The 13506-nt window shown below is 55.2% G+C and overlaps 1 protein-coding gene across 2 annotated transcripts; it reads right to left on the bottom strand.

The window, feature by feature from the left end:
- Window positions 1–112: 112 nt before the first annotated feature.
- Window positions 113–9437, bottom strand: LOC120867008 (glial fibrillary acidic protein). 2 transcript variants are annotated; one of them, XM_040245115.1, is made up of 10 exons: window positions 8962–9430; window positions 7971–8031; window positions 7677–7772; window positions 6742–6903; window positions 5274–5399; window positions 4894–5114; window positions 4118–4161; window positions 3646–3765; window positions 2314–2399; window positions 113–1700 (listed from the first exon to the last, which is right to left on the bottom strand). In XM_040245115.1, exons 1-10 carry the CDS (start codon window positions 9408–9410, stop codon window positions 1659–1661), a joined length of 1407 nt encoding a protein of 468 aa, XP_040101049.1. In that variant the 5' UTR covers window positions 9411–9430; the 3' UTR covers window positions 113–1658. The 2 variants fall into 2 exon arrangements, with proteins under 2 accessions (XP_040101049.1, XP_040101050.1); XM_040245116.1 differs by lacking the exon at window positions 3646–3765 and having other exon boundaries at window positions 8962–9437.
- Window positions 9438–13506: the final 4069 nt, after the last annotated feature.

The following is a 13506-nucleotide window of genomic DNA, read 5'->3' as shown; positions in this document are numbered from 1 at the left end:
TGCTGGGGGCCCCAAGATGATCAGTGATAAGAAGCAAGTTGTGTCTTGCCTGAGGCTACTTACTGTCCTCTGCCCCAGCCTCAACCTCCACTGAACAGATCAGAGTCCACTCTGGGGAAGGCCACAGCAGTTGTCTTTATTTGTTGCACTTATGTCAGTGACTAGAGCCCGCAGCAATGCCCCGAAGGTTAGCAGCAGTGGGTGGCAGGAGGGAGTGGGGGAAGGGTATGCAATCAAGTCCCTATGACTTGGAGGGAGATGGGGACCCTGGGGTGGGCTTCGGAGCCCCACTTGTGGGCACTGATCATCTCATGCCCATCAGTCTCCCTGTGAAAAGAACAGGTGCTCAGGGTGGAAGTGTCTGCCCCAAGCTTTCCTGCCTCCAGGCTGCAGGAACACAAACCAGTGTCTTTACTCTGCATGGGCCTCGGGTTCCAAAACATAAAATAAAGTGCTACCTAAAACATGGGGGGGGTATGTTTTGTATTTGACTGAGAGGGGACTATAGGGGCCTTGGTTTAGGGAAGAGCAGTGATCACTGTGGGTAGAGGAGGTTGGGTGGCAACAGAGGCTTCACCTAGCAGTGTTTCCTGGGGTCAGGTGGCAGTTGCAGGGGCTCACAGGCCTGGGTTGACAAGGTTTACACAGCAAGGAAAGGTCCTTGAGAGCTGGGACAAAGCAGGCCCCACTCCCATGAACAGCAGCCTCTTTCTTTCCTGTGTCAGCATCTTCAGGAGGATGAGTCACTTTCTTGATTCCCACAACCCAAAGGCCAAGTGTAACTGCTTACCCACGACCCCCACTCTGATGTCTAGCATCATCCCAAGCACTGCCCCCACCATCTCTACCTGCCCACTCCAGCCTGTATCGGAGTCCTCCTGGGCTTGACCTCTCTGTATCCACAGCAATGGGCAAGGCCCCCTTCTACTCCCTCCCAGCACCCCTTTCCTCTGCACTTACACTATACTTCCCCCAAGCACGGAGAATCAAGTTCCCACGGGCCCACGGCATGCCCACGTGGCAGCTCAGTGGGGCTGAGACACTCGATGCATTGCTCAGGAGGCCCCTCTGCAATCTGAGCAGGGCAGGAATTCTGTCTGCTGACTCTCCCAGTTGGCAGGATAGCCCCACCCACCCTCAGACTGGTCAGAGTCAGTCTAGAAGAATAAGCCTCTGGCCAAGGCCACCTTGCCTTGGGGACTTCCTCTGCTTGTCTCAGACTTTCAGTTTTCCTCCAGCAGCCCAAGGAAACTCAAAGGCCCCATTCCCAGATACCCCCAGACACCTCCGGCTCTGGCAACAGTTGCCATGACAACAGAGGTTCGGGATACAGAGGGCAGGGTGATTTATGAGGTCTCCCCTCTTTCTCTCCTCCCTCCCAATTCTAACCCAAGCTGCTGGCCGTGCCCCTCCAGGCTGCCCTTTGGGGTGAGTGCCCTGTTAGTGTTGCTGGATGTGGGGTGGGTGCTGTCTGACAGGCTTAATGCTGATGGGGCCTAGGGTGGCAAGCTGGCATAGAGATGGAGCAGGAAGAGGAGCAACTGGATTGGGTGGGAACTCAATCCTGGGGAAATTAACTAGCAGAGAAGGGACAGCTACCCCGACTCCTGCTGCAGACGCCTCAAACGGTAGGGTAGTGACCGCCAGATGCGTCCTGCTCACATCACATCCTTGTGCTCCTGCTTGGACTCCTTAATGACCTGAAGGGGACAGAGGAGGTGCCACAGTTAGGAGTTCACACAGACTCCAGGTCCACCACGGCTAGGCAGTGTGACCTGGGACAAGTTCCCAGCCTTCCAACTTTTCTATGATAGTAACCAGAACGCCGCCACGCAGCAGAGGGGGAAATGAGCTAATCCCGTCAAACATCTAGCAAACATCTGCCTGGCACATGCTGAGCTGCTGTTGTAAGCTTAGCTAGTTCTGTTGCTGGTACGGTGGGGAGGGGATATGCCCAATCTCCTCTTCCCATTCTTCTGCCAGGTCCCTTTCACCAAGCTGAAAGTTGAACGTTGGGAGTGAAAGTTACTAAATCTAATTTTCTTTCTCTCTCCCCCAGGCCTGCTGTGGGGGCACCTGAGTCTGAGGGTGAGAAAGGGAGAGAGAAAGCCAGAGTCAGGACCCTGACCTGTGGCTTAAGCATCTAGGCTTCCCTTAGCATAGGGACTGGGGAATGGAATCATATCTGGGCTCTTTCCCTCTTCCAGAGCCTCCCAGAGGAACCCTTGGGAGTTATGGAGAACCTTCTATATGCCAGTCCAGGCTTTCTCCCAGAGCCTGCTGGGGCCAGAATCTTGGGCCTGCCCTCCTCACCTCTCCATCCCGCATCTCCACGGTCTTCACCACAATATTCCTCTTGAGGTGGCCTTCTGACACGGACTTGGTGTCCAGGCTGGTTTCTGCAGACATGAAGAGAGGAGGCCTCCATAGGCTCTCGGGGCCCTAGACATCCTTTCCCACCCTTGGTTTCCCCCTGAGACCCCTAATCATGAGTACAAAAGCCTATCCAACCAGAGAAGTCTTAGGCTCTCCCAGAGGGGCTGGCAACCTCCTAAGTCCCCACAGCGCCAAGTAAACCCTCACTGCCCTGCTTGCTGTCCTGGCCTGGCTGCATTTCGGCCCCTCTGCAGTCCCTCACCTGACCCCTGGCTCCCTGACAACCCAGCATCATGCCAAGGAAAGAGCAGGTGGTTATTGAAGTCAGGCAGGCCAGAGCTCGAGTCCCAGATCAGCCACACGACTGTGGGTAAGTTAATTTACCTCTTCCAACCTCAGTGTCCTCATATGCAAAATGGGGATGCTGCTGCCTACTTCTCTAGGTCAAAATAGTGAGTCAGTTAACTGAAACAATGTGTGTAAAACAATGGGCACGTATTCGTGTTCCGTACACATGGGTCCCTCTCCCGTCCCTCTTCCCTTTTCCTCCTTCTCTCTGCTGCTTCTCTAGGACCCTTTTCTGTCTGGCATGTGGCAGTATTGCCTCTACCTGGTCTGCTGGTTAACTCTTCTGATACTGAACTAAGCCCTAGGACATGCATAGCTAGTGTTCCTAAATTTCTAGTCCAGAAGAATTATTTTTTTCCCTCAGCTGAGAATTATTTGAGGGCCACATACAAGTAAGAAGTAATTTATTCCCCCCTGCAGAGGGAAAAATATAACATGTCACACTCACTAATGTTTAATATTAAGAGTAGGGGACATAAAACTTTATTCACTCCAAGAGCAGCAGTCTAGAGGGAAATAATCCTCTGGGCTGAATCAGCCCTGAGCTGAACAACCGAGCCTCGGGGACAGAGGAATCAGGCCAAGAGCCTGGCCGCCAGGCACCGTGAGACTCTAGGGGCCCTCCCGGTGATGGGGAAGAGGTGAGGCAGAAGCTGGTGTTTGCTCAGAGGCCCAGAGCATCTCAGCTGAGTACCCGAGGACTTAGCATCTTGAACACTGGCCAACTCTACTACTTTAATGTACATTTACCCTGTGCCAGGCCCTGGACTGGGCGCTGAGATTGCTGGGGAAATGACATAGGGTTGGCCCTTTAGGGAAACCTGGGAGGAGGAAGCTCAAGAAGATGGGGAAAGTGGGCTTGGGGAGCTTGCTCCCTATCAAGCGGAGAAAAGCACCATGTCTAAAAGGCAGGCAGCTAACCGAGAGCCGGCGGGGCTCCATCTACAACCTGGTGAGCCTGAATTGGTATAACTTGTATTGTGAGGCTTTTGAGATGTCTTGTGACCTTGTGACTTTCCCCTTCTTTGGTGCTTTTGCCCCCTGTAGTGACAAGCAGTTAAAAAAACACACAAACATCAAACACTCAGCTGGACAGGGATCTGCAGACAGGAGAGAGGTTAAGACCCTCACTCAGTTCTGCAGTGGAACGGGGAGTAGGCATGGGAGGAGGGACAAAGGGCAGAGCAGGACAGGAGTGGCTGCAAGCCCCACCTGGAATGCTCTGGAATGGTGTGTTCTGGCTGGAAGTTCTGCCGTGAATATTGAAGGTCCCCACAGAGAGCACTGGGCCCCTCTGCCCTGGTCCTTGGCCTCAGACCAGAAGAGCAACCCACAGGCCTGGGGGAGGGGGCGAGAATCCAACACTCTGCCCACAAAACCCTGTTCTACTGACCTCGGATCTGCAGGTTGGAGAAGGTCTGCACAGGAATGGTGATGCTGAAAGACAGCAGAAGGAGAGGGGTGACCGGCCTGCCAGAAGACATTCCCAGGCCAGATCCTGGTCCAGGGTCACCATAATAGCTTCGAGGCCCTCTTCCTTGCCAGGAAAGGTGGACCTCCATCTCTTAGCTTCTCCAGCAGCCAACACACTCCCCGGGCTGTAAGAGCTCTGGGGGAACACCTCCATTCAAAAGAGAATGAGTGCTCTGAGGATGACAGAGGGGAGGGGAGAGCAGTGAAGAGAGTTCCCAGGAGGCAGAGGAGATTGGTCAGCAGAAAAGAAGTCCAGTCTTTGTTGGGAGGGTGGGCAGTGAGCCTTTTAGTTTGGAAGATAACCCAAGTCCTTACCCTAGGATCTGATCAACATGGGCTGAATTGAATCCATCCATTCATTCATCAGGCATTTATGAATACCAACTGTGTGTTAGGTGAGCACTGTGCTGGGCGCTGGGATAGGAGGGGGCTGGTCACGAGGCTGAATAAGACAGTCCCTGATGGGGTTTCCCAGGTGGCGCAGTGGTAAAGAACACACCTGCCAAAGCAGGAGACACAAGAGACGTGGGTTCTATCCCTGGGTCGGGAAGACCCGCTGGAGAAGGAAATGGCAGTATTCTTGCCTGGGAAATCCCATGGACATAGGAGCCTGACGGGCTACCATCTATGGGAGTCTCAAAGAGTTGGACAGGTCCGAGGGCGGGGCAGTAGGGCAGGCGGCCGGTCTGGGCTCACCGGTTCTCCTCGCCCTCCAGCAGCTTCCTGTAGGTGGCGATCTCGATGTCCAGGGCCAGTTTGACGTTGAGCAGATCCTGGTATTCCTGCAGGTGGCGCGCCATCTCGTCCTTGAGGCTCTGCCCCTCTTCCTCCAGCCGGGCCAGCGCCTCCTGGTAACTCGCCGCCTCCCGCGCGTGGCGCTCCTCTTGCTCTCGCATCTGCCGCTCCAGGGACTCGTTCTGTGGGTGGAGCCGGACCGTTCCCCGAGGCCCCGCCCCAAGTAACTTTTCAGAGCTCTGCCCCAGCCGGTCCTTCAGCGTCGGCTAGGGCTGTAGGTCTCAGGCCCCTGGCTCGCTCACCCGTACCCCTCCTCCGCCTGCGGCCCCGCTCGTGCTCACCGTGCCGCGCAAGGACTCCAGGTCGCAGGTCAAGGCCTGCAGCTGCCGCCGGTAGTCGTTGGCCTCATGCTTGGCCTGGCGGAGCAGCTCCGCGTTGCGGGCGGCGGCGTCGTTCAGGTCCGCAAACTAGATGAGGAGAGGGCTTTATGCTGGAAGGCGGTCTGGGGCCGCATATTGCGGGAGCTTAGTGGACCCGGGGGGGTTGGTACGCGGTCTGGAGGATCAGGGAGATGGGCCGGACGGTAGGCCTGTTTTCCAGCCCACCGCACGCCATTGGCTCTGGGTGGGATTACTATGTCACCCGTGGCCCATGGACACAGACACAGACGACACTGCTACTTCTCTCATCTAGCTCAGTGCCTGATGAGGGAACGCGTGAATGAGCAGAGGGTGTCACAGAGCCCAGACTCTCCAGTGGCTCCATCCTCGGGCCTGAATCCTGTCCTCCTCGGTCACACACAGGGAGCTCTAGTGAGCAGAGACCAGGTTCTAATAGCCCTCTCTCCTTCAGCCTGCTCTGAATCGCTCATGGTTCCATCACGCCTTAACCTGCTCAGAACCATCACTGACTTCTGCCAGTTACACTCCTCAGCTCCATGCCCTGGGCCAGGATCTCCGGGCCCCCACTTTTCTGTGCTTAATGGCCTCTACTGCATGCCCTTCCTGAATGCCCTTTCTCTCTTCTCTTTATGTTCATAGGCTGCCAGTCCCGCCTGGCCCCACTGCCCTCCCATGAAATCTGTCCTGCTTCCACATTGCGTATAAACCCTGCCCTGCTGTGTTCTTCATAGACATCAGACTGAGTGACATCACATCTCCCTGGTCAGACGTGTCTCTGTATGCTGGGCAGAGCCTGGCATGCAGCAGATACTCAGTAACCCAGGATGCAGATGGCAGAAGCATCAAGAATGTGGGCTTGGGACTTCCCTGGCAGTCCAGTGGTTAAAGCTCCACCCTTCCAATGCGGGAGGCGTGGGTTTGATCCCTGGTCAAGGAACTAACATCCCACATGCTTCGAGGCATGACCAAGAAAGCCCCCCCAGATAAACAGTTAAAAAAAAAGAAAAGAAAAGAATACAGGCTCTTAAGTGAGACACCTAGGGTTAGAAATCCATCTCTATTGCTTAGGAGCTGTGTGAGTTTGGTCAAATTGGTTAACCTCTCTGGACTTTAGTTCTGTCATCTATCAAAGGACAGTACCTACTTCATGGTAAGATAATCCTTGCAAAGCACAGGGCCTAAAACACAAGAGTGTTGGCTAGTCGTCAATAGCAACAGATACTAATAAGTACTTATTGGAAGTAATAGTGCCTGTATGACCCTGGGCAAGTCACCTCACTTCTTTGGTGAAGGTCAGTCACTCAGAGAGGATCCTCTCCCAGCTTCCTCCACCCTCCTTCCCTGATTCTTTTGTATGGAGCCAGGAGGGCTGCCTGGAGAAGGCAGGCCGCTCCAAAGTCAGGGCTACCTTGGACCGGTACCACTCCTCCGCCTCTTGCATGTTGCTGGACGCCACTGCCTCATACTGTGTGCGGATCTCTCTCAGGGCCGCTGTGAGATCAGGCTTGGCCACATCCATCTCCACGTGGACCTGCTGCTGGGCCAGCTGCTCCTGGAGCTCCCGCACCTCCTGGCCAGGGTGAGAGAAGGGTTGCCAGGCCTCAGGGACCAGCTGCAGCTGGGGCTTCCCCCTAGCATCGTGCCCTCTTCCTTGGACACGGACGTTGGCTAGGGGAGATGGGATGCTCCTAGTTGGAGGAAATGGCATTGTCCAGGATAAGGGAAGAAGCAGGTTAGTTTGGGGGCCCCAGGGTGTCCTCCTCCCAGGCCCGGAAGTCAGGAGCACTGGAAGCATGTCTGTGTTCTCATGAAAGAATGTCTGAGTCCTGTGGTCTGGGTGTCCCTATGGGTTCCTGGGTTCCCTGAGTCCATGGATTCTGAATCTATTATCTGAAGTCAGAGCTCACTGGGGTCTTTTTTTTTTTTTTTTTTAATGTATGACTGTCATTTCAGTGGAAACAGATGGCAGAGGGAGTGGAGTCATAGAGCCCAACTGTGTGACCTTAGCACATTCTTTAACCTCCCTGGGCTTCAGGGTTCTCCACTGTGAAAAGGAGATAACACTGGAACCACCCTATCTCACAGGGCTGTAGTGAAAAAGAAGGAGGCAACAGGGCCCACTTTAAGTGGAGGATGTGTCTAGGTGCATTTGACCAGGGGCTGGGGGTGCTCTCTTATCTGTCTCTGGCTGTGCCTCCCTCAGTCTTTCTCTGTCTCTCTCTCATTTTCTTTCTCTGTCAGTGTGTCCCTTTCTCTCTCTGAATATCTGTCTCTGTCTCCCCATCTCTTTCCCTCAGTTCCAGTCTCTGTGTTGGCCTTTTTCCCCCTCCTTCCCAATCTTACCTCCTCATGGATCTTCCTCAAGAACCGGATTTCCTCCTCCAGAGACTCAATCTTCCTCTCCAGATCCAGACGGGCCAGGGTGGCTTCATCTGCTTCCTGGAGCAGGGCGGGGCAAAGGGCCACTCTGACCCCAGACTCGTCCTCTCTGCTCCCTAGTCTAATCTGATCTCTCCTTTTGCGGCTGGTGGGGGGCAGGGAGAGCACGTTGCTCTGGAGGGCTGGGCTTAGGGACTGTGTTTGGGCGGGCTGCCATCAACATTTTCCCCCTCCCTGATCCTTCCCCACCACCCTGACCTGTCGATAGGCAGCCAGGTTGTTCTCAGCCTCCAGCCTCTGGTTGGTTTCATCCTGGAGCCTGAAGTAGGGAGATACACTCCTGGGTCTGGGCTCTTCTGACGACTATGGGGACCCCTCCCCTGATCCCCCTGCCAGAGAGATACTCCCCCACCCTCAAGAGCAGTGGAGCAGAAGGAGGAGTGAGGGGCAGAAGGATTCTAGACAGAGCCTTGGCCAGAAGGGTGAGCAGACAAGAGCCTGTGCTTTAAGTCATTACCAAGGTGCCTTATCAGGGTTGCTGCACCTGCTCCTGCTCACACAGGCGCTTCCACCAACCTATACTCACTCCTGCCACACACACACACACATACACACACACACACACACCCCACACGTCTTCTCGCACTTGAAGTCACACACGCATACTCTGCCAGCTCGGCAAGGACCATGCCCCTGGCATTTCCTCTGACCTTCGGAAATGGGTTTATTAAGATCTCCACTTTACAGCTGCGCTAGTTGAAGCACCTTGACTAGGGTCGTAAGCTGCGGACAGGCAGTCACCTGTGTTCTGAAGCCAGGCTTACCTGCTGTCTCCCTATGGCCTGTACCCCAGCCCAGTCCTCCTGGTGCACCCCCATATTCCCCTCCAGTTCCTCCTCTAGACAGAGCTAAGAATAAGTGTATTCTCTGTGCACAGTCGCAAGGCCCCGCAGTGAATAAAACTGAGAGAGCCTGCCTGCTAGGGTCCCTGACTGTCCGCTTTCCTCAGCAGGAAGGTGCTGACTGTACAGCAGCTCCCTGGAAGAAGGTTTTTGGGAATCAATCCCCGGAAATCAGATTCTGGGCCTCGTCCCAGGCCCTCCATCATCTGGGAACAAGGATCGCCCTCCCTCCTTAGAGGCGGGAAACGGGAACAGGAAGGCAGAGCCCCGCCTGAGACCTGCAGGCGCCCCCTCCCGGGACTCAGTCCTTCCGGTTCTGGATGCCCCTCTGCGGCTCCCCTCCTCACTTCTGCCTCAGGGTGCCCAGGTCCTGTGCCAGGTTGTCCCTCTCCACCTCGAGCCGGGCGCTGTTGGCGGTGAGTTGATCGAGCCGCAGGCGCAGCTCGCGCAGCTCCGCCTGGTAGACGTCGGCCAGCTTGGTGGGCTCCTTGGCCCGCAGCTGATTGAGCTCGGCAGCCAGCGCCTTGTTCTGCTGCTCCAGGAAGCGCACCTTCTCAATGTAGCTGGCGAAGCGGTCATTGAGCTCCATCATCTCTGCCCTCTCGCTGGCCCGGGTCTCCTTGAAGCCGGAGTTGAGTGCCCCGGCCAGGGAGAAGTCCACCCGGGCCGGGAGTGGAGGCGGCATTCGAGCCAGGGACAGGCGGGTGCCAGGACCCAGGCGGCGGCCCCCCACCACCATCTCCGAGGAGGAGACATAGGAGCGGCGAGTGGCTGAGGTGACCCGTCTCCTCTCCATCCTGGCCTCGCTCTGCCCGCTCCTGAGATGTGCAGGCTTTAAGGAAGAGGGGACTGGCCTGGCACGGCCCAGGCTGGCCCTGGCAACGCCCCCTGGCATAGCCTGAGGGGGTGGTGCTGGGCCACAGCCCAGCCACGGGGAGAGCGCCTCTCACCCCACCGAGGCCACTGTGCCCTGAGGCAGGGCCACCAGAGCATGCCAGCCTCCGTCTGGTTCCAGACAGAGCTGCTAGTGGGCAGTTCCTGGGGCCGATGCTGTGTCTGAAACTCTGACCACTGAGCAAGCAGACTCTTTCTCTGGGACAGTGGGTCAGGGAAGGGCTGGACCAGATGACCCCTGACCTGTCTTCTAACACTTAGATCCCATGACCCAGGCCCTCCTTCAGCATTCTCCTTCCAGTGCCTGGTAGATGTTGGGAACTTGAATAAACCTGTTCCCTACTCTCAAGAAACAGCCTGTGTTAGGTTTCCTGGCAGCCTCAGTCCCAGCATATTCCTGCCATCCTCCCCTCTGAGTGCAGGCGTCTGCATTCCTGCTGTCTCCCCAACCCCTGGAGTTTTGGGGCTGTGGGCTGGAATTAGAACCAACCCTTTGTCTGGAGGGTCAATTGAGGCCTCTATCTAGCAGTGGGGGGATGATGGAAGGAATGTGGGGCTCCTGATAGGGCCAGAGAGGGCAGGTGCTGCACTCCCAGCCCCCCCCAACCCCTGGGGCCACTCTGAAGCTCCGGGCTCAGCCTCACTGGGTTCACCCCAGCCTCCCTGCTCCCCCTCCCAGAGCCCAGGCCTTGACAGCTCCACAAAGCACTTATGAATGAGCTGGCTGTCCCAACTCCCGTCTTTGTCCCTGTAACATCCCATTTCCCTGGCCCCCTCTCACCTCACTCTCACAGTGGAGATTTATCTCCTTCAAGTTCCCACACATCAGGCTAAAAGGCTGGGAAAGGCTTCTGGGGATGAGTGGGTTTGGGTACTGAGGAGCCAGTGGTTCTGAACTGGGAGCCCGGGCCCAGTGCCCTGTGGGCCCTTGAGATTTCAGATCCATCCACCCCTTCTATCTGGTTGCCTGGTGGTCCACCCAGGCCCTCAGCCATCTGTGCCCCTGGACTTCTGGGAAGCAGGCAGCCTTCCTCTCCTGCACCACCCTCTCTTGCTGCCCACTGCCCATGCCTGGGCCTCCGATCCCTTTTCCCGGGCACTTGCTGAATGAAGCTTTGTTCTCCACCACTGGTGAGGGCGTCGCTCAGCGAGGGCAGCCCCTGCGGGGGGCTGTGCTGTTTTCATCCCAAGATGCCAGCCCGTTGGGCGGGGCGCAGCCCAAGCCCCTTGCTCAAAGAGCTTCTCGGAAAGCATCTGAGGGGAGCTGGGGTGCTGCGGGGAGCGGGCTCTGTGCCCACCCTGACCATTGTGTCTGTGCCAAGGTGAGTCATTCAGTGGGCATCAGGAAAGGCCCTGGGGGGTGGCCCAGCGGTGCCAGGACTCCAGCACTGCAGACAAGGCCTGACTGCTAGTCCCCTCCCCTGCTCTCAGAGCCAGCTCAGCCCCTGAGCCCCTGTCCCAGCAATACCCCTTCCTCCACACCAGGGGAGGTGCTCTTCATTTGGGCATGTTTTACAGGCTGCTTGACGAGATTTCCCTGTTAGTCTCAGGCAAAGAGAGGAGATGAGCACCACTCCTAATTTTTTTTGGGGGGGGTGCTATGCCTCGTAGCATCTGCCATCTCAGTTCCCCAACCAGGGACCGAACCAGCATTCCCTGCCTTGGAAGCTCAGTCTTAACCACTGGACCACCAGGGACTTCCTAATTGTTTAGCGGAGTCTGCTGCTGGGCCTGAGCAGTATCACGGGGAGGGGAATCATGAGAAGAGGGCACCCAGTGACTTGATCCTGTTGTGGTTTGGGGAGCTGAGGAAGGATGGGGGTGGGGAGTGACCTTAGAGGAAGAACAAGGCTGGGGACTAGCCCTTGTCCCAACTCCTCTCTGTGGCTTGGAGTGGCTGCTCTTCCAGCTTGCCAGGCAAGTCACAGTGTAGCCTTCTCTCTTTGTCCAAGTGAAATCTAGTTGAAATGAGTGCAGAGCAGTCCTAGAGGGACAAGCTGTAATAGAGCAGAAAGGGCTTGTCAGGAATGCTCAGTAAACTGTTTTTGTGAAACACAGGCTTGTTTCAGCAGCAGCAGGTGAGGCCCCCTCTTCACCCGCTTCAGCCACCTCACTGGGCCCCTGTCTCTTGCCTGCATCCTCTCCCTCTATCTTCAACCCCTATCTCTCCTTCAAACACATCCCTACACTCAGCCCTTATCTATGTGATGTTCACACACAGAAGCAAAGAGGTGGTGGACAGATTTGGCCATGGTCGTTTGTCAAAACTTCATTACTTTTTATGTACATGCATTGTAGAAAAATCAGAAAATACAGATAAGCAGAATAAAAAAATTAATTAGCCGTCATTTTGCCACCTGGAGATATAAACAGATTTTTTTTCTACATGTATAAATTCATTTTTAAAAAGTAGGCTCATGCTGTACAAATTATTTTGTAATTTGCTTTTTTTTCCCTCGACAATATGTTGTGAACATCTTTTCATATCCATAAATGTTTATCTCCATCATCATTTTAACAGTTGCATGGTTTTCCACCATGTGAATGAATGTGCATGACTGTGCATGACTGCTAAGACGCTTCAGCCGTGTCCGACTCTTTGTGACCCTGTAGACTATATAGCCCGCCAGGCTCCTCAGTCCATGGGATTCTCCAGGCAAGTATACTGGAGTGGGTAGCCATTCCCTTCTCCAGGGGTCTCCCCAAGCCAGGGATCAAATCCAGGTCTGTCTACTGAATTGCAGGCAGATTCTTTACTATCTGAGCCACCAGGGAAGCCTGTGCATGGTTGTAACCAGGCCCTATTGTTGCACAGTTCTGTCCTCTCTCTCTCTTTGTTCTAGATTACACTGTGATGCACATTTGCTCCAGGTAGACATAGCTCCCAGCCTCTACCTCTACTCGCCTCCTCCCTGTCTGGCTGAAGCCCCATTCTCCATGGCACCCCCTCTCCTGCTTCCCTAATCTTTGGAAGCCTCGTTATCCAAAGCCTCAGGCCAGTCCCTGGATGGCCTTCTGGACTGGACAGCAGAACGCTGCTGGCTCTGGGAAGAGGATGCCTGGACACCCGTCCCCACAGCTTTCAGCCAAATCAGGTCTTATTTCAAGCTGAGTTGGGGGCAATTCAAGCTGTGTTGGGAACAAGATGACCTTTCACTTGCTATGCCCATCCTCTACATCAGAATCTTCCAGGATGACCTCCTGTCTATAGCCCAAGAACCTTCCGGGACAGATCGACCCTTCACCCACACAAAAGGTGCCCAGCATGTTCCAAATTTGCCAGCCTCCAATTCAAGGGGCCCTTTTGTCCCTAGACTCTGCCCACTGACTCCCTGCTGCTCTCCCAGTGCCTGACACAGCATGGGGGTTGGCAAGCACGAGTGGGATGGAGGGAACATGGGTCTCTGGCCAACCCCTTGTCAGAGTCCATGCACTCCGGGACCCATCCTTGAGGAAGGGAACTGAGTGACCACTAGATGGCAGTGCTGAGCTGCCCAGGTCTGAGCGGCCTGGTGGCCATAGCCCTTTGGAGGCAGGAAGAAAGCTGGTCTCAGGCTTTCTAAAACCCCAAAGTGCATCAGGCTTTCTAAAACCTCTGAAAGAAGGGTCACTAGAATTGCCTCTGACTGCTATGGCAGCGCCCTCTAGGGGAGAGAGCAAGGCCATTCAATAGCTCTATGATTGTGGATGACTCAGAAACCTTCTTTGAGTCTCCATTTCCACATCTATATAATGAGGTCTAGACAAACTTATTCCAAGGTAGTTGTAAGAAAAACTATCAGTGAAAGCCAGACACAGCAGGTGCTTGACAAATCCTAGCTTCTGTTTAATAACACCTACAAGGGGCTTCCTGGGTGGCGCTAGCGCTAGTGGTAAAGAACTCACCTGCCAATGCAGGAGGTGCCCGAGACATGAGTTCAGTCCCTGGGTTGGGAAGATCCCCTGGAGGAGGAAATGGCAACCCATTCCATAGGCTTGCCTGGAAAATTCCATGGACA

The sequence above is a fragment of the Oryx dammah genome, unplaced genomic scaffold (assembly GCF_014754425.2).
Source record: "Oryx dammah isolate SB20612 unplaced genomic scaffold, SCBI_Odam_1.1 HiC_scaffold_8, whole genome shotgun sequence".
Classification (NCBI taxonomy): domain Eukaryota; kingdom Metazoa; phylum Chordata; class Mammalia; order Artiodactyla; family Bovidae; genus Oryx; species Oryx dammah.
Note: the sequence above shows the minus strand (reverse complement) of the source record. Positions and strands in the feature narration are given on the sequence as shown.